Consider the following 19,289-nt stretch of genomic DNA (forward strand, 5'->3'; position numbering starts at 1 on the left):
CTCAAAACCCTCTACTTTCTTATACTTTTTAGTCTCGGTTCCCTTATGATTCTCAGATAGCTCGTCTAGGAAGATTCCAGTATTTAGATTTCTAGAAACCTAAGCAGAAAGCTCTTTGATCCGGGCCTAGATTGCTAGAGACTCTTTAAAACGCTCTAGTTTGCGTCTCTTCTCTTCTAGACTGTCTGTATTAATGCTTCTAGGCTTAGGGATACTTTCGGTTACAGGTTCACCTATAATTCCCCTAATCTGTATCCTATAAGAGGGGGGAGGAGATACGTTAGTATCGTATACAGTAGCTCTGCAGATTAATGTCTGATCTAGCTCAGGTTCTATAGGGGTTTTATACCGATCTGGGGCCGATTCGATCTTAGGTCGAATCATAGGAGGGGGGGGGTATAGCGACTTCGGATTGTATACTACTGTAGGAGGATACAGGGTTTCGTCGTATAGAGGGTACCATCTTTAATCCTTAGATAGTCAAGAGAGAAGAATCAGAATTATAATAGTTACTAAGTTGTTAGGCTAGAGACCTATGACTAGGCAAGGATATCGGACGGTAGAGATCAGATTAGGCAGTCGATACAGAGACTGATTCTTAAGAAGATCAAGAATCCAGAATACTTGTGGGATCTTAAATACATTAGGGTTCGGGTGGATATCGATATGCAGGTAACTCAAAGGGGATTCGTCTATGAATCGGCCTCGAAAGTCCGGGGTATCGTATACTTCGAATCCCGTGACATATTTAGCCCCTTTCTACTTAGTTTTTAGCTTTGTATATTAGGAAACACTATATACAAAGGCTACCTTATAAATGTAGGTAAGTATTTCTTTCTGTCTGGGGAAAAGGTATAAGAATTCTGGATTTAGAAACTAGGAAAATAAATAGAGGACTCTAGGTATATCCACTCTATAATCAGGGTCTGTATTGTCTAATTAGCCACAGTTGATAATTAAGTAAGTAAAGTTTTATTGTAAGATAAGAAACAGAAATATAGGAGAAAATATATTTATTTATAGCCTATACTCCTCCTAACTCTATAGCACAGTTATAAATTATATAGTTGGTTAATTAGAGTTACTGTTAAAGCTAATACCCTATTCTAACGCCTAAGAGTCTGTCTCTAATAATAATAATATTACTATACAGTATTGTATACTTTTCTATTGTTTTATTTATAGTTAATTATACAGTATATAGATATTTACTAGAGTCCTGTAGCTTTTAAATAAGGACAAAATATTTTAAGTAGGGTAATTTTTAATAAGTTAGTGTATTACCTTAATTTTTAAACATTCTGCGGCTATCAGCCTATCTAAGTATATTGATTAAATTGATTCTGTTCTACTAATCTTGGTTTCTGGCAGTGATAAAATTATATAAGAATCTGGCACTTAAATTCGAGGAAATCTTAGAGGACACTAAAAGCTTCGGACAACTCTCTTATACATCTGGTAGTTATTGTAGAGTAAGCGAGGCGTTTCTTTATTTTCAAATTTGAAAGCCGGGCCACCCCCCTCTGGTGTCCAAATGGTGCTGCAGGCACCGGCACTGATAATGCCTAATGTCTGTCTACTTTGGACCTGTCTCTGAGTTTCACTTATGTTCCCCTCGTGACTTTGAAGATACACTTTGTAGAGGATTAGAGAAAAGTAAAAGACTTAGTATTTGAATGACTAGAAATTTCCTAAGGTAAGACACACCGCTCTTTGGAAGATTTATCAGCTAGACATATCGATACAGTGTATCAGCAATTGGGCTGCTTTGCATAGCTGCCTTTTGCCTAACATGTCGAAGTTAGGTTTTGTCGCAGAGAGGGATCGTGCCGAACGGTATATGCGTAATCTACAGCTGGTGTGACACAGGCCTGGTAGAGCCGGCGGGTTGGTTCTGGGCGTGGATGTTGTGGCCAAGCGGGGGCAATTATGACCTTAGTTGCTCGCTTGATTGCTTGTCGGATATGTTTCTTCCGCCGCAGGTAGCGCTGAACGTCAGGCCTAAGAACTTAGCTGTTGGCAACGGCTTAATCTATCTCTCTGCCATTTATGATTCTTTTCCCTTTCATATATAGTAGGTCACACGCCGAGTCTGCCCCCAAGATTGACTGAGATTAATCATAACACAGCATCATCTTACGTTGATCGCAGCCACATTACTTTCAATCTACTAACTACAAACTTAATTGAATAAAATCACGTCTTTCAGATCTTTGGCTTTTGCAGAATTTCCAGAGCATGATATTCGCCAGAAACCCGGATTTATTTCTGGAAATATAACATTAGTGTTGCATTATAAATGTGTACGAGCTAAGAAGAGTCAGGCAGTAAGTCTTATTATGTAAGTTCGGAAGAGACTATATGCACTGGAGACATTCGATACCGACTATAGTGGTGTCCCCGTATCTGTATTTCCAGATTCGAGTGTGAATTGAGACATGAATCAAAACATGGGGGTATCAATAATCAAAAACGCCAATACGGCATGAGCGCCGAACCATTTATGGACGCCATTAGCCGCCGACTTTGTGATGATGACTATTGCGTTTGAGCCTGTATCGTCGCGCATGCTTTCGCAAAAATCTGCGTTATTTCGCTAAGCTGCACCTCTTCGCGTTTTTGCCATTCTTCAGACTGTGCCTGGGATTCGTCCGAAGAGAAATCAGCTTCCATCCAGCCACCCAGATACAATTTCCAGTGACCATGCGCCATTTTGATTGGACAAAGGTACTCCGGCTTGATTTGATATGCGACACCCTTCTTATATAAGAGTTTCGTGTAATCCTGAAGTGCTCGCTGTAATTCAAGTAGCGAATCAAGATCCAAGTCCTGGGCCTTGACTCGCAACAAGAGCGGCACCCAGTAAAGGCGCGGCGATTTGACCCAGAAAGTCCGACCGCTAGAGTTGAGCTCAGAGACGCGGGGGTGATCAACTAACTTTGAAGATATTTGACGGAGGGTCTTCAATACTCGGTATTCGCGAACGGAATCTTCATTAAGAAACTGAGGAGACTCACGTCGATTAGAACCTACTTCGCAAACTTTCCATGATCTAGTAGTATTCTGACTATGGTCTCGTTGCCATATCTTGATGCTTTAATCAGCGGTTTGCCGTGTTTCTCTGGATCATTCACATCGGCACCATGATCTAGCAGTATTTGGACCACTTAGTCACGACCATAGTGTGATGCTTCAATCAGCGGTTCGCCAGATTTCTTCGGACCATTCACATCGGCACCATGATCTAGTAGTATTCTGACTATAGCCTCGCGACCATTTCTTGATGCTTCAGTAAGTGGATTGCTATATGTGTTTGGATCGTTCACATCGGCACCATGATCTAGTAGCATTCTGACTATGGTCTCGTGGCCATTTCTTGATGCTTTAATTATCGGTTTGCAATATGGGTCTGGATCGCTCGTAGCATAAAAATCATAATGTAGCTGAGAGCCCGAGGCATTGACATCAGCACCATGATCTAGTAGTATTCTGACTATAGCCTCGTGGCCAAATTCTGATGCTTCAGTAAGCGGAGGATTGCCATATGCGTTTGGATCGTTCACATAAGCACCATGATCTAGCAGTATTTGGACCACTTGGTCACGACCATAGTGTGATGCCGCGGCCATCGCATTGCTATACTGAGAACCCGAGGCATTGACATCGGCACCATGATCTAGCAGCATTTGAACGACCTGATTGTGACCCCCAGCTGAGGCCGGTATAAGTGCCGTACCGGAATCACCTCTGTTGGCATTGACTTTAGCACCGTGTTTGAGCAGTATCTGAACTACCTGGTAGTGACCATTTGATGATGCGTCATAAAGTGCACCGCCAGCTGCTTCGCCTTCGACATTGATTTTAGCACCGTGGTCAAGCAACATTTGGACAATTCTCTTGTGGCCTTCGTGTGATGCTGCTTGGAGTGCATTGTGGTGGACTCCGAACGGGCGATTTATAAAGTCTAGTAGACTGCGTCTCTCCTCGTACATATCCAAAATAGCTCTGAGGATGTTTTCTAGTCCTAAGTACGATGCATAGTAGATGGGAGACGTGACGCTATCCACATATCTTTCACAGAAGTAGCGTGGCGCCCAGGTACGGTCAATCTCGTATATCCTGGCCCAGATCACGAATGAGTTGTTTTCATTCTTAAAGAGCCTCAACAGTAGTCTTTCAGACTCCGGGTCTGCTCGAGAAGATTGATAATGGTCAAACCAATGCACGGCAGCAAAGTGAGTGAGAGGAAATGCCTGTCGCTTTGCTTCATCCATATCACCGTCTGACAAAATCGGGTCTAAGAGATAGACAAGACAGATCTGGCTCAGTTCAGCATTTGCAGATCCACTATCAATAGCGAATTTTTCTGCCTTCTGCTGTCGAATACGATCTGATTGAAGATATTCCTTGATGGAGAAATGAGCTATGCGAGCAACTGAGACGATCACTTTATTTTCGTTTTCAATATACGCAATCTCTATAAGTCCAAGACAGATATTAAAGAGATCATCTTGCTCATAAGATCGGCCCTCGCGGTCGAGGTATGGCGGATCTTCGCTGAGCTCCACGGCATGAGCTTCGATTAATTCACTGACAGTGAGGGGTCGCATAGATAGACAAAGCACTGTCAGGATACGTCGCACGTCCTCAACATATGTTTCATCAATGCCACAGAGCATGCGTTCGTAAGTTTCGTCGAGATCGCGAGGCAAAGAGAGTAGACATTTTTCAAGCTGATTTTGGTTTCGGGCTTGACGACAAGACCTGAGTTGACATTCCGCATATCTAAAACTGTATATAAATGGCATTAGTATACTATATTAGGAGAACTTTTATAGCGGCTTGGATACTCACACTCGCTGTGCACCCTCTGTGATCTTGGTTTGGATCTCGCCATGTCGAGCCTTCCATCGCTGAAGCTTAGTATCATTTTCGAGCTGGTAAGAGACAAAATTCGAGATGTCATCGTCAATTCCCTGATTTTTCATCAAGACAACACACTCGGGAGAAGTATTGAGTGATCGACGTATATCAAGGTAATCCCGACTTGTGACTAAAAGATGGACATTTGGCAAGTGCCAGGCGCGCATTTCCTTTATCACTCTTAGGACATCGTCTCTTTTTCCTCGGTGGTCCTGGGACACTCGTCCAATGCATCAATCAGAATATACCTATCCTGGAACCGCTCCAGGAACTTCCGAAGGGTTTCAAGTAGGGTTTCCTCTGGGGGGGGTGGGTGTCTTGGACAGTAAACGCAGTTCCTCCAGCTCATTTTCGCCGCCTTCAAGCTGCACTGATAGCTGCAACAGCAGAGCACACAATAAGCCCTGAGAATCTTGCTTTGACTCATCAGTCAAAGTAAAGAAGAAATATGCGATTCCCACTTTTCCATGATTCAGGCTCAATTTCGTCTCGCAAAACTTGAAAGTGTATTGTATTATGACCGAGCAAAGAACCTATTTACCACACGCCGCAAATCCGTTAAGCCAGAGAAACGAATTTCGCTCTGCAAACCAGTTCAAGAATTGAGGACTACTGATAAACCACAGCCCAGTCGCTGGGTGGTGTTTTTTATAGAATGTATTCTTGTTGAGAGATGGATCGGGAGCCTGAAGCCAGGCACGAATTGCGAAGGATATTTGGTTTGTGTTGGTTTTCTCAAGCAGAGATTTGACAGTTGATATTTCATCCTCAATCCGATTATGTCCCTTAAACTGCAGCACGTTCAATGCGAACGTCAGATTCTCACGTATCTCGCCAACATCTTCTTCGATTTTCTGAAGCGTGCTTTTTCGGAACGGATAAGTGGCACGGCGTCCAGCAGCTTGAACTCGGCCTTTGAGGCTAGAACTCGGATCTGATCTGGGATGGAGCTTCTGACACTCCTCCTGGAGCTCTTGGATTATGTCGTGGCAGGCTCGTGTCGCTTTATCGACTTCTTGAAGTAGATCCTCTGCGTCAGGCTGTGATTGGCGTTGTTGAACTGCAATTTCTAGAGATCGAAGGGTACTTTGGAGGATTTCTATATTTTGAATGAATTTTGCAATATTGGCATCCTGGCCTTTGTATTCTGAATAGAAATCTACCAAATTTTGCGTGACTTGGATGCCTAATGAGAGGAATCCGGCGATGCCAGCTGCGATCGAGAGTGGATCGCTCATGGCGGTCGGTGGTGGCCGTCTCGCTCTTGTTCACTTAAGTCGACAATGGCCAATAGGCACGCGGTGTAGCGTCCTTGTTACTGCTCACTTAATCCAGGGATAGTCAATAGGCGTTCAGTGACGGGTAGAAAATTAAGGGAGGAATTGGGCGAAATGGAGGAAGAACAATAAGCATGGATGATCTTGATTCAGCCTCGTCAGGTAGATACCCAATTCCCCTCATCTGAGACCACGTGACCCGCTAAGTATCTTAGGGGCAATATAGCTACGGAGTATTAATATCGGGATACGTTCAGAGCAATATGTCAAAATATAGTGGCATTCAAGATACCGAGCATGAGGAGAAAGATCTTCAAAGAAGCGGTTGCTCGGCCACTAGATAAGCTATGGTGAGATAAAAGTATGGCTCTTCAAATCGATACGATTAAGTAAAAAGCGGTCCGGAGCCTCGTTTAATCACAATTCATCGTCGTCGTCGTGGTCGAGAACTATCGAGAATGCCTCAGGTGCAATTTGTTTGAGAATATCGGGGTCAAAAGGCCGGTTAATGGATTCATCCGGGGAGTAAACTATATCGAACCACTAAAGAAAAGATAAGTTCATATTTCGAAGGGTAAAAGGGTTGTAGTAGAGAGTAAAGAGATTCAAATGACATACCACGTCGGGGTGACCCGTCAGTTCTTCTATGATCCATCCAATAGGTCGTCTATCAGACTGACTCGCAAAGATTCTATTTGACTTCACATTAAGATCTACATGAGTAGTGTGATAGAATGGCGTGTCGTCCAGCTCATCAGACCAAGAGATCTTTGTTGGGTCGATTGCCCGCTCATCAGTCTTTTCATAGGCCTTCCAGGAAAACATTATGACTGGTAGCGAGGGTGAGTGCTGGGAAGACTTAATCTCCTCTATATAACCAGATATCAGCTGACTGAAAAGGCCTGATAGCAGAAAGAACTTTAAGAATCAGAACTTACTATACCAAGAGACTGTGTTTTCGATACTAGCCTGGTCTGCTAGATCAACCATGATAATGGCAGCATCACAACCTTCTATCCACCTAGCCCTATCTTGAGCTGTACTACAAGACCCAGACACATCCCAGAAATCAATTTTGGCCTGCCCACAATCCTATAACCGATACCCATCCTATATAAGAAGATATTCATGGTAGGGTATAAGAGGGAAATAAAACTCACAGTCAAGAAGTCGATTCTCACACGATTATAGCCATCCGTCGGGGTATATTCAGATTCATAAAAGTCATCTAATAGGAAGGATACCCAGCTTGACTGCAAAACAAAATTTAGGCTCAGTCATCCTTGTGCGATCCAGACGATATGACCTTACCTTGCCAACACGTGCGTCGCCAACAACTACTAGCTTGAGCGCTTTTTCAAAGATATCCATGTTGGAAAGATTCTGCGTAGAAAGAACAGCGTTGGGTCCAACATAGAGAGAATGCAGTTGAAAGAAAAGAAGGAGGGAAAGGAAAGGAAAGTTGAACACAGATAGGCAAATGTGGATCGAATGTCCCGTGACGGTGGGGGGGGAGCAAGTGGGGGCCGGGGCCAAGGCGAGGCAGGCCTAAAGCAAACAGCTATGTATGTACTTGTATGGACTTGTACGTGTTAATCCTTGTTTTTTATTATTATTACAATTTATTTTACAAGGCTTTCTGGAAAGGCTTTCATTACTTGGTTCAAATTTGGATCTCTCTAAACAACCATTGAATACGAAAGTTCATCTAGCCCTGATATGTAAGGAAATCTTTTGCGAAATCTAAGCCAGAATTTTGTTTACTTAAATACATTTGGCACCTGTATCTGAGTTTTTCTTTTTCAACTCTTTTTAACCTTAAAGCCGTTGGGACCATTCACCTCGGTTGCAGGTGGTTGTTTATCATCCGCAATCCTCTTCAGGACGTCTTTATCACTGTAGTAGGTGTTCATATACAATGCTAAGAGGGTGAAGTTAGTCATTGTTCTGCGACGTCTATTCAAATACCTAGGTAGGGGAGAGAGAGACGCTTACCTCGTGCGATGATTGCGAATGAATCGCAATTGTGCCAGCTCGCATCCTGACCTGCGAGTGCCTCACACTCGGCATAACCATACTTCTCGGTTTTCTGAGATTTCCGATCAATTACAAGTGGAACTGCAAAACAAGAGCCATGGTTAGTTATTTCTTATCGACATGTACGTTTATGCGACCCTGAGGAATCTTACATTGCGTCATGTCTCCCAGATGAATCATCTCATGCACTAATGCTGAGCTGAGTTGAGTTCCAAGAGCATCAATAGGGACTTCTTTAACATTTGTGGCCAGGTTGGCAGCACTGAAATAAGATCCCGCAATACTGGGGTCGGTATCGTCACTGAGAAGGCCCTGATAATTGCAGAGAAGGATTCCCTTGTGAGTTGCACCTTGTGAGTAAATCGCGAGGCCCTTGATACCTGTTTCGCATGGCCTTTGAGAGGACCCTCTGTCCCTAAGGGAAAAAGAAAGGTCCTTGTATTCATCGTCTTTGTCCCGCCATTGACCGCTCCTAATGAACGATGAGTCGCCACAATAGATTTTCGCATTGTCAGACTGATCGGTGGAACTAGCAAGTGTACTACTCAGAGAGCAAAAGCGGCGCTCACTGAGCACTAAATCGGAAAGGGAAAGCCAAGACTTTGCATGGGAAATCTGTTACGTAGGTATATATCGTGACATATAGGCACCCAGATTTCGCCACAACTTGGATTTTGTTGGATTCAAGCCCTGAGGTGAAACATTCAAGGCTGGAACTTGAACCCCTGGAAATTACTCATCGCTATACATGGACCCTGGGTTTACTAATAGTACATGGTAGTACTACGAACTAGTACAAGCGGCTCATTCCGAGTCTATGACCGGGCCGATCGTATCGGAATTGTAGTAGTAGGTGCTGAGTAGAGCCAAACAGCTTGAGTTTAAGTTTAAAAGAATGCCAATATTTATTTTCCCCACCAGACTCCTATGATACTTGGTTCGTGAATGTTACAATAGTATGAGATCGAAACGAAAAGCATGTCTACCAGAGACCATAAGCTTAGACAACGAGCTTTTCGAAAGAGTATTGCCCGACAGCCTTGCGACGAAGGTATCCAATCTCACGACTGCTACGGGCCTTGGTCTCCCCAGTAGACTTCTTCTTGGCGAGTGAAACATCGGCCGAAGTAGGTTTAAGAGACAGCGGCAGCATCTTGCCGCTAGCGTCACCGTCATACCCATCCTCACCCTCACCTGGACGAGTGAAGATCATCAGATCAGCACCATTAAGTTTCTCATGGCGGACCAGTTGAGATTGAGGAGCCGTGGTAACTTCGCTGACCGTGCCGTTGGTAGCATCCGCGGGGTTGGCCGAGGTGGCGGCCTGGCTGGCAAAGCTGAGATACTCGCGTAGGATACCCTTGAGGTAGGTAGCTTCTTCAACGCCGGCAAGGGCCGCGGAAACCTCGGATTTCATATCGGCAATGAGCTCCGCTTCGCGGCTGGCGGAGGCAATGGCCTCATCCGATTCGTCGTCAAGATCGTTCACTGCCGGGAGAGCAGAGACCCAGCCAGATGGGCCAACGGCATCAACGGATGCAGTAATTAGATCGATGATGGTATTAAGGGAGAGGGAAGGGGTGATCTGATCAAGAGTGATCGGGGTAGGAGGGTTTTCGGTGAAACGAGAGGTAGAGCCGCCAGTAGCGAGAGAAAGACGGAGGTGGTGGACCATGGTAAGAAGGTCTGCGCGCGACAGGTTTGATCGGAGGGACTGAACAATAGAGACCTGGGGCTGGGAGTGGATCTTCCTGAGAGTATGGTTCAGGCCGAAGAAGATATATTTCAAAGCAGCATCCTCAGCGCCAAGGTGGCGGGTCAATTCTTGGGTTGGGGTAGCCACGTCTCCGTTTGTGATAGCGCGAGCCGTCTCCTCCAAGGCACCGGAGTGCAGGCGGGCTTGACCAAGGAAGTATTTCAAGGCGTAGGCAAGTTCATTGGGCGAAATAACAGCAGGACCACGGAGCACCTGGTTGACCTGCTTCAAGGAAGGATCCGAGTCGATCAAAGCCTGCACGAAGGATCCAGTCGGAAGGGACTGGAGGATGCGAGGCTTGTAAGCGCGACGGAGCGCGATCTCAACATTGTCCGGCGACAGGTGACCTAAACGCACAAGCCAGCCGCATGTCACAGAGGGCCACAGGACAATGCGCAATTGAGATGAAGAAGACGCCGAGGTTTTATCTTGGGTAGCAGAATCCTCAATCGCGAAGATCTTAGATAGCAAGAAGAGGGTGGATTCGGGGTTGACGTATTGTCCTCGTGCGGGGAGTTGCTGAGACTCAGAGGCACCGAAGTAATCCCGAACAGTCTTGTCGAACTTTGTGCCATCGCGTGACTTTGTCGCCTCGTTAATATCTTTGGTAAATTGATCCCATTTCTCAACCTGTTCAGGAGAAGTCAAATGGAGGGATGCCATGTTCTCAGAGCGGTGCTTCTTGGATACCGTATCCCACTGTGTAGCAGATGAACCAATACCTCGTCCAATAGCATCAATGAGCAAGCCATCGCGCGATCGCTTGAGAGAGGGACCGGAGTGGCTATGCAAAGAAGTCAGATCGAATCCGACAAGGGTGTTTCCTTTAGCCGCAACGGCCATTCCAAGTTTCGCAAAGTAACTGATAAAGACTGTAGGCTCAGCGGTTGACCCGCCCGCAGAGAGGACATCGCTGGCAGCGATACTGCGCTGAATGGATTGATACTGAGTGTCGTACACTGCAATCAAAGATTCGCTTGCGCCGATAACGCACTGAGGGGAGACACGCATGACCGATGAGAACTTCTCGTCCAGTACGAATTGAGAAGTGACGGAAGGAGAGTATTGGGAAAGATCAATATTCACAAATCCGTTCTCAAAGGAGAGCTGGAGTCCGGCGGAACCGGCGTGGAAGCTCCACTGAAGCGCATTCGTGTTGACTTTGTCGAGTCCGGTAGGCGCGGGAACTTGGATCGTTTGAAGGTGGCGAAGGCGCTGGCTCTCTTCAAGACCGCCCGACTTTGAGTTCGCAGGAACAGAGAACATTTGGACAATGACATCGCTCAAAGTAATCTGGTCGGAATTTTGCGGGTGGGACACGACTAGGAGGATGGACGGTTCCTCGGTGCTGGAGGCTGTGGAGTCGCTCAGGGCAAGCGCAGCCAAATCTTGTCGTCTCTTGAACAAAGTCTTTTTCGCATCCTCGAGGTCGATCAAAAAGGACGAGTGAACGAGGTGGGTGGTGCACACTTTGGCGATTTCACTGTGTTGAATACTCCAGTGTTGAGTCTTCAAGTCGGAGGACAACCGTCGGACACGACCATCCTCGTGAACGGCTAGGATATCAAAGGGATCGACCTTATCCTCATCTTCGGTGTTGAAAGGGACGATTCCAACGAATTTTGCGGGGCTGCTGGAGTCGGTGATGGTGGCATTCGAAGAGGTGATCACGGGTGCGCTCAAACCATTCCCAATCTCCTCCACGAAGCATTTGATTTGATGTTCAGGCTTCGTGGCAATAGTGTAGGTTTGTCTCTTAACAATGGACTTCTTGGACAGCTTGCGGCGGACGGAGCATGGTCGGCAAGAAAAAGAAGACTGCGGTGGCACGGCGTAGGAGGTCACGAGTTTGGGGGTTTGAACCTAGAGGGAGAGGGAATTTGTTAGTCAGATCTACAGAAATAACGTGGCGGTGTGGTTCGTACATTGTAAATGTTCACAGCCTCGCCATCAACGGTGACCGCGACTTCATAACGCTTGCGCTTTTTCGCATCGGCGAGACTGTAGACATCGCCGATACGAGTTTTACCCGTGGAGGCATGGAGGGGGCGAGGCAATTGTGCCAGAATAGACGGAGACTGTAGATCCATGGCGACAGAGATCACAATCAGAATGACAATCACGATCTCAGCTTGACAAAGCCTTGATATCTGCTCCCTTCTCTGATCCAAGTGAAGCTGCAAGTCTCAATCCGCAAAAAAATCTTCGGCCAAACAACGGCCCGGACCCACTAAAGGCTAGGCTGAATCCGGACTAGCGTGTTCAATACTCCGGCTGACATAATACAGCTGACTTAATCAGATATCGACGCGACAGGCGCGTCGTGTTGGAGGGTGATCTGCGGCGTGTAAAGTGGACGAGCGAGGTTACGAGTACTGTACTCTTACTACTCCGGACTCTCTATCTTCTACATTCTGCAGCTGGCCTCAGCCTCCCATACTCCCAACTAGTCAATGTGATATCTCCTTGGCGTCACATCCCTCCAATGTTCTTTTCTTGAGGTGGAAGTGAGAACATGCCCATGGACACGATCGTCTCCAACCCGTCAGTGGCCATGGGGCACAGCCAGCAGCCAGCAGTTCACCCCTTCTTCCGTCAAGGTAAGATGAGCTGAGCCCTTCAACAAATTCATCAATTAACAAAGTCTTTAGATTTTGGCATCACTTCACAGGCAACGCCCTCGGAGCCCGAGACAGCAGCGATTCCTCCCCCGAATACTTTCACTTCCGAATCTGCCTCCGTAGGCACCCAATGCTCAAATACCGAAATAAGAGCCGAACTTGAGCCCATAGCGCAGGGAGTCGACGAGACCTCGATTGCCAATCATCCAATCCCTCGGAGTCCGGAGGAAGACCTGAATGCAAGTCGGCGAAAGAGACACAGGACTGAGAAGCTCAAACCGTCCGGCGATGATGCGCCGCTTCAGTCTGGGCTAGCAGGATGGTTGGGTAAAGATATATCGACACCAGTAGCTTCAGCTGAAGCTTCTATCGACCCGGCGATCAATACCACAGCAGCCCTTCCACAATTATTGCCTGGGCCGACCCCTCTCGACATTGCCCCCGAGAAAACGCCAGCCGCGCCCGACAACGCAGTCTCAGACCCTGCACCCGATAGGAAGCGAAAAATAGTGAAGCTGAATTTAAACGGGAGGCTGCTTAGCTCTTCTCCCCCGATACCTATTGAGGCTCCAGACCAAAAACGAACAACCGGGAAACGCGGACGACCCCGAAAGACCGAAAGCAGACTAGCAATTCTCAAGTACGGCACTGGAGATGACAAAAGGCTAGCCAAATTGGTGGACGACATCATTCACGGTCACTCGACGCATAAACCTGCGCCTGTCCGTCCATTGATTCCGGCGCCGCCCAAGGTGAAGAAGCCAGCAAAACCCACTCATCCTTTCTTCCTCAAGAAACCCACCCAGGAATCCCATCCAGACTGTATACCTGAGTCCACAAATACCTCGGAGACACCAGCCCAAAGGCCATTCACCAATCAAACATCACGCGACACCCCAGTCGAGAAGCGTGAGCCCCGGGCTTGGACCTCTATTCAGTCTTCGTTCAGTAGCCGGACAGCGAAATTTCCAGAGCTCGTTGAAGCACTCTGGCCGCCTAGAGATCTAGCTCATATTAGGTCTGTTGATTCCCCTCAGACCCACGAATCTATCTTCCGGGCTTTTCAGAATGACCAAAGGAAATCAAAATTACGAGTGGTTTCGGTCGCCGATGACGAGAACGCTCTTCTTGTCAGTACCTCCCGGGCACGAAAGGCTGCAGCTCCAGCTTCAAAAGACGACAATGACTTCCGTCCAACTCTTCGTGTCCCCGGACGCCACATTGCAAGTGGTCGAGTTCTCCAGACAGCGATCGACAATCAAATGTCTTGGGCAACCGACCCACGTTCAATGAAAAATTTGTCCCTTCCGGTCATCTCAAACCTTCGATCGTCCTTACTTTCATCATTCTCAGCCTTTGATTGCGGGAAGTACGAAGCACAGCTTTGGGCTCACAAATATGCACCCAAAGCAGCAGAAGATGTCCTTCAAGTGGGACGTGAGGCTCATGTACTCCGTGACTGGTTACGGCATCTCAAAATCACTGCCGTTGACACAGGGAAACCATCAAAAGAAACCACGAAATCGAACGCAGAGAAGAAACGCAAGAAGAGGAAGAAGCAAACGGACAAGCTTGACGGATTTATAATATCCAGTGAGGAAGAGGAGTCCGAAATGGATAATCTCTCTGGCTCGGACGATGAATTGGCGGGTCCTGTAACGGTGTCTGGTCAGAAAACTGTTATTCGCTCAGGAGATCTTGCGAGGACTGCAGAGAAGAGCCGACTCACCAATGCGATACTCTTAAGTGGCCCACCGGGATCTGGAAAGACAGCCTCGGTCTATGCTGTGGCTAAAGAACTTGATTTTGAAATATTTGAGATCAACGCAGGTAGCCGACGAAGTGCCCGAGATATGCTGGAGAAGGTCGGGGACATGACACAAAACCACTTGGTGCACCTCCTGAACGAATCCGACGACGCGCCTACCAAGCCACGACCCTCGGAACCTGCCGATGAAGCCAAACAAAACAAGCTCATGAGCTTCTTCAAAGGCAAGCCGTCAAAAAGCCCCGGGTCCGATACGACATCCGCCAAGACGAGCCCCAAGCCGCAGACAGATGAAAAGCCTACTCGCGAACAGAAACAATCCTTGATCCTTCTCGAGGAAGTTGATATTCTTTTCGAAGATGACAAACAATTCTGGACGGGTGTTTTGACATTAATCAGCCAATCGAGACGACCGATCGTCATCACATGTAATGACGAGAGCCTCCTGCCTCTTCAGAGTATGTCATTGCATGCCATTTTGCGTTATCAAAAGCCGACTCGCGATATTTCAATCGACTACCTGCTTCTTGTCGCTGCAAACGAAGGCCATGTCTTGAAAAGGGATGCAGTCAGCAAGCTTTTTGACGCGTCTGGAATGGATGTTCGAAGATCGCTCATGGATCTCAACTTTTGGTGTCAAATCGGTGTTGGCAGTGACAAAGCGGGTCTCGACTGGATTCTTCCTTCCTGGCCCCCGGAGAGAGAACACCGACGAAAACGGAGATCGGACGCGTGTTCTAAGTCTCAATACATACGAGCCCTATATGGGCTGGTTTAACCGAGACCTCTTGCTGGGTGAGGATTCCGAAGAGAAGGAGACGGAAGCTTTGAAGAATACCTTGCACTGGTGGAGACTCGGAATTCAGGACTCCGAGGATGCAGCTGGATTCAGCGAGGTTGAGAAGTTGCCTCCGCATGACTTTCACGCAAAGTCAAGAATGGAGAAACTCGATATACTTGATCGGGAGATGGATTATTTAGATATGAGAAGCTCTCTGGATATTCTTTCCTCTCGTTGTCAGTTAGACATGTTGAAGGTAAGTTCATTCTGATCTGGCGACCGCGTTCACACTAACCATTGATTAGGATTCTGTTGATATCTCCGCGCCCCCGATCCCCAACTCCCATCGATCGAACTATATAGAGGCCTATCCACTTCTTCAAGCCAGTTTAGCGCCCGAATACACTGCGCTCAGCGAAACCATTGGCCTTTGGTTCTCTGCGTCAATCTCCAAGGCATTCCGCACACGCCATGATGATATGGAATCGGCCTACGCCGGTCAAATGTTCAATGGCTGGCGGCAGTCTGGCGTTCGCCGACAGGTCTTTCCCTCAAAATTGACTGAGTTCCAGAAAGTTTTCGAACCCCTCATGAGGTTCAACTATACAATGACATTGATGACCGGTCGACTCTCTCCTTCTTTTGAAAACGCGTTGTCTCCTATCACTGAAGACCTCGCGCCCTATGTTCGCTCTATCATGGTTTTTGACGAGCGCTTGAAGCATTATCGTGACTATCTAAGCGCATTGTCGAACCAGCAGAATCGCCATGGAGAGAAGAAGCAGAGGAATACTCGGGCCAGCCGAGCAGCACTGGAAGGGGGCAACAAGGCTTCGGTGCGGAAAGAGAGGTGGTTCCCCGATGACACGGACTACTTTTTGGTACAAAGAACCGGGAAGCCCGAATGGCAAACCGTCTTGTTCCAGATGGGACATTTCCAAATCCAGCCGGTTGTGCAACAGAGCGAAAACAGCAGTGAGCAAGTTTCCGACGCCCCAGAAGAGCTTTAGATCTTTTCACCGCGCGATATACCCACCAACCCGAATTACGACATATACCAACAAATTTTGATGTATATAATAACCATAGCTCTTCACGTATAGCTTTAAGTTATACAAAGAAGGATTCTCACAGTGGATTCTAATGCAAAGATGCACTTGCTTTTTAATTCCTCGTCATCTTGCCTTCGCACTGGAATTCTCTACTATGTAAATATTTACTTCACTAATCAAAATATTTTAAACCGGATATTGTCTACCGCAGCTTATGACAACATCATCTGCCAATACAAAATTACTGGAGGAACGGGTAGGTTTGCAAGACGATCTTACCAATATACTACTCGCATAAGATGGATTCCAAGGTTTGCAACCGATCACTTCCTCTTATTGCTTTACCAGTTTACGTTGGTCCTGCGAGACAATAAGAAACTTGAAAAACCACTTCCTGTCCAGGTGGCTCCGCTCCCGGCGTTGAGGTCGGCTGATACAACTTGAAGTGTTGTAGCGTATGGTATTTCACATATCTAATTGTTCTTTCCAAGGTTACAAGGAGAACAGCTTCTTACAGGAACCCGCTAGCTGAAGGCTACCTAAGAGTTATTTGTTCATGGGAGTGGCTGTCTGACTGCTGGCACATACTAAATGACGATAAATTAGCTGAAAGCCACACGGTGAGTCCAGATATCGGCTTACTGGATAGATTTGTACTTTTTCAATATCCCACACTCCACTAGTAGCGTAGATATCATTCTTGATAATCTGCCGAACATCTTCGGTACTTTCGCCCGTGTAAACCACGACACTGCCGAGAAACTGGGGGTCCTTGCCCTCCTTAGGATGCTCCGCAAAGATCGCACCTAAAGTACGGAGACCTTAGAATCTTGAAGATACTATAATATTCAATGTAATAAATTGGTGCATGTTAAGCTTACCTCCGTCAACAAGTTTTCCATCGGCAATCAACGGCTGAATCCCTTGATAGTGACCACTTTATTGACGGTTAGCCTGAAGTATGTTTCAAGTAAAAACTGCTGCGACTCTACCTTTTGACTTTTTTCCGTATGGCTAGAACATCAGGCCGGTCTGGCAAGATGCATAGGAATTCCTTTTTCTTGCTTGCTGATGTCATGGTTCTCAAAAAAAGGCAAGGCCTTTGAGCAGTCCGTTGAACACAAATCAACGGCACTGCGGCTTGAATCGCGGTTCGACTCCGAAACATGATGGTATTGAATGATTCCAGAGAAAAGGGTATGGCTGTAGAGGGATAAGGGTCCTATCAATATATTTCCTTTGCTGTTATTCATCTGCAAATATGATGATGTCGGAGGACAATCCCGATGAGAAGAAGTGGGTCGCACATCATGTTAAACTTCAAGTTGAAGGCCAGTTACAACTTCGGAGCGACATGGTCTCTACTTCATATAGGCATTTCGAAGATTGGCAAAAAGTGCGGTGGGGAGCATGTAGCCGAACAAAAAACAGAACCTGAATGTAATCCTGGAAGCAAAAAAAAGATTAGTCCCGTTGGATTACATAGAATGCCTGCCAAGGCCGATTTATTTGGCGTGGGTTGGTGAATCCATGTATTTGCAAGAGAAAAATTCGAGTCTGTTTAATTGACAATATTAAAAGCGTAGAGACCAAGGAATGAAATTCTAATATCCTTAGGGTCCAAGTAAGACCCCAGATTATAGATATCTAGTAAAACTCTAATGAACATCCAAAAAGCGAATCACTCCGGTTTGGTGGCGTCCAAATCTGCTAACAACTGGCTCTTGGGTACTTCTTCAGCCCATCGGGCGCGTGGTCGCTCAAAAGTCGATGTAATTCGGCCATAAGAGACTCCGCCAAGTTGTCCCACAGGCCGCAATTTATCCAGGTCGATATGGCTGTATTCTGGATCAGCCGTACCCTCCTTGACCCAGAATCGAGTGGCCTTGATGAGAACTGTAGCGGCTATGCTCATTCCAGGTTGTTGATGATCAGTGAATTCTTTGATGTCGATCACTTTGCCTTCAATATTAAACACCGACTCCTCAACGCGCGAGGGTTTCACCGTTGTGGAAGGCGCCTCGTGAAGACCCGAAACTTCCCACTCGGAGACACCGTATGGCGCATCAATGGAGCTAGCATTGACAGCCTCAATCATATTTTCAGATACGGTGTTGATAACACATTCTTTCGTTTCTTTCAAGTTGCGGTATGTGTCCTTGACGCGACCGGGGCGTGATGAGAAACCTACAATGAACATTGGGGGGTCATGATCAAGTACTTGGAAGTAGCTAAAAGGCGAGAGGTTTTTCTGCCCCTGGGAGCTCATCGTGCTGAGAAAGCCTACCGGTCGAGGTGCGATGCCTGAGACAAGAAGACGATAATTGTTGATCATTGGGCGATCAGGCGCGTACGGGTCGATCTCGTGGTGCTTTTGAGCCAGACTCGCGCCATTGTCCGGTACACCTTGTCCATATTCCCACTTGGGGTACGGCGATTTGGTGACTTCAATTGGTTTTTCTTGGTCGAAATTAGGGCGGTTTGCCTCGATCTCGGCAAAATTACCGACATCTTGAACGATTTTGTAATTCTTTTGAGCGACCGCAGTGTCGTTTTGTGAAACCGCGGCAGCAGTTGCAGAAGAACTCATTCGAATAGATCTGAAAGATTGGTTTGAGACTTGCAGGTTTTGATGGAGATTGCTAAATCTGCGATGGTGTCAGTTTTTCCTCTTCGCTGGTGATAAATGATGACCTCTCTTACTTCCTTGAAGAAAGGCGCGTAACACTCTTGATGAACAGCATAGCGTAGTACTGCGTTCAAATTACTGCAAGCTTGTGGAAATATAACTCTAAGGGTGCCTTGGAGCGAAAATCCTTGTTAATCATGTCACATAAATTTACCCACGATAGCCAAGAACAGGTCGGGTGTGGCCTCCGACTTTCGGATCATCCCTCCGACATTTGGTCATTACTGCTCCGCAGTACTCCAGCTGTAGGAATTCATTCACATTCATCGCATGAAGCTGATAGAACACATATCAGCAGCCTTGAACTTTGAAGGCTCTACAAGGCATTTCAATTTGCTTAAAGAAGTTAGGCTGACGAAGCTACGCTAAGTGTCGATCGTAAGGA

The 19,289-nt window shown here is 46.6% G+C and overlaps 8 protein-coding genes across 8 annotated transcripts; 1 reads left to right on the plus strand and 7 right to left on the minus strand.

Annotated features, from left to right (window-relative positions):
- Positions 1-3,167: 3,167 nt before the first annotated feature.
- N7481_005162 (ankyrin repeat domain-containing protein) lies at positions 3,168-4,610 on the minus strand (the record flags this gene model as incomplete). The annotated part of the gene is made up of 1 exon (XM_057264381.1): positions 3,168-4,610. One exon carries the CDS (start codon positions 4,608-4,610, stop codon positions 3,168-3,170), a length of 1,443 nt encoding a protein of 480 aa, XP_057122101.1.
- An 846-nt stretch (positions 4,611-5,456) lies between these two features.
- N7481_005163 (uncharacterized protein) lies at positions 5,457-6,161 on the minus strand (the record flags this gene model as incomplete). The annotated part of the gene is made up of 1 exon (XM_057264382.1): positions 5,457-6,161. The coding sequence occupies one exon, from the start codon at positions 6,159-6,161 to the stop codon at positions 5,457-5,459; it is 705 nt and encodes a 234-aa protein (XP_057122102.1).
- Positions 6,162-6,617: 456 nt separating this feature from the next.
- N7481_005164 (uncharacterized protein) lies at positions 6,618-7,571 on the minus strand (the record flags this gene model as incomplete). The annotated part of the gene is made up of 5 exons (XM_057264383.1): positions 6,618-6,743; positions 6,819-7,069; positions 7,139-7,292; positions 7,361-7,453; positions 7,512-7,571. 5 exons carry the CDS (start codon positions 7,569-7,571, stop codon positions 6,618-6,620), a joined length of 684 nt encoding a protein of 227 aa, XP_057122103.1.
- A 431-nt stretch (positions 7,572-8,002) lies between these two features.
- Positions 8,003-8,399, minus strand: N7481_005165 (uncharacterized protein; the record flags this gene model as incomplete). The annotated part of the gene is made up of 3 exons (XM_057264384.1): positions 8,003-8,121; positions 8,196-8,318; positions 8,390-8,399. 3 exons carry the CDS (start codon positions 8,397-8,399, stop codon positions 8,003-8,005), a joined length of 252 nt encoding a protein of 83 aa, XP_057122104.1.
- Positions 8,400-9,237: 838 nt separating this feature from the next.
- N7481_005166 (uncharacterized protein) lies at positions 9,238-12,083 on the minus strand (the record flags this gene model as incomplete). The annotated part of the gene is made up of 2 exons (XM_057264385.1): positions 9,238-11,856; positions 11,919-12,083. The coding sequence occupies 2 exons, from the start codon at positions 12,081-12,083 to the stop codon at positions 9,238-9,240; spliced, it is 2,784 nt and encodes a 927-aa protein (XP_057122105.1).
- Positions 12,084-12,508: 425 nt separating this feature from the next.
- Positions 12,509-16,173, plus strand: N7481_005167 (uncharacterized protein; the record flags this gene model as incomplete). The annotated part of the gene is given in 4 exon segments (XM_057264386.1): positions 12,509-12,593; positions 12,645-14,932; positions 14,952-15,419; positions 15,469-16,173. 4 exon segments carry the CDS (start codon positions 12,509-12,511, stop codon positions 16,171-16,173), a joined length of 3,546 nt encoding a protein of 1,181 aa, XP_057122106.1.
- Positions 16,174-16,769: 596 nt separating this feature from the next.
- On the minus strand, positions 16,770-17,293 carry N7481_005168 (YciI family protein; the record flags this gene model as incomplete). The annotated part of the gene is made up of 4 exons (XM_057264387.1): positions 16,770-16,802; positions 16,858-17,021; positions 17,097-17,152; positions 17,208-17,293. 4 exons carry the CDS (start codon positions 17,291-17,293, stop codon positions 16,770-16,772), a joined length of 339 nt encoding a protein of 112 aa, XP_057122107.1.
- Positions 17,294-17,896: 603 nt separating this feature from the next.
- On the minus strand, positions 17,897-18,805 carry N7481_005169 (flavin reductase family protein; the record flags this gene model as incomplete). Its single annotated transcript, XM_057264388.1, has 1 exon — positions 17,897-18,805. One exon carries the CDS (start codon positions 18,803-18,805, stop codon positions 17,897-17,899), a length of 909 nt encoding a protein of 302 aa, XP_057122108.1.
- Between the last annotated feature and the right edge of the window lie 484 nt (positions 18,806-19,289).

This window comes from Penicillium waksmanii (genome assembly GCF_028829765.1).
Source record: "Penicillium waksmanii strain IBT 27052 chromosome Unknown utg000005l:1.0-5232799.0:1.0-5237142.0, whole genome shotgun sequence".
Taxonomy (NCBI): domain Eukaryota; kingdom Fungi; phylum Ascomycota; class Eurotiomycetes; order Eurotiales; family Aspergillaceae; genus Penicillium; species Penicillium waksmanii.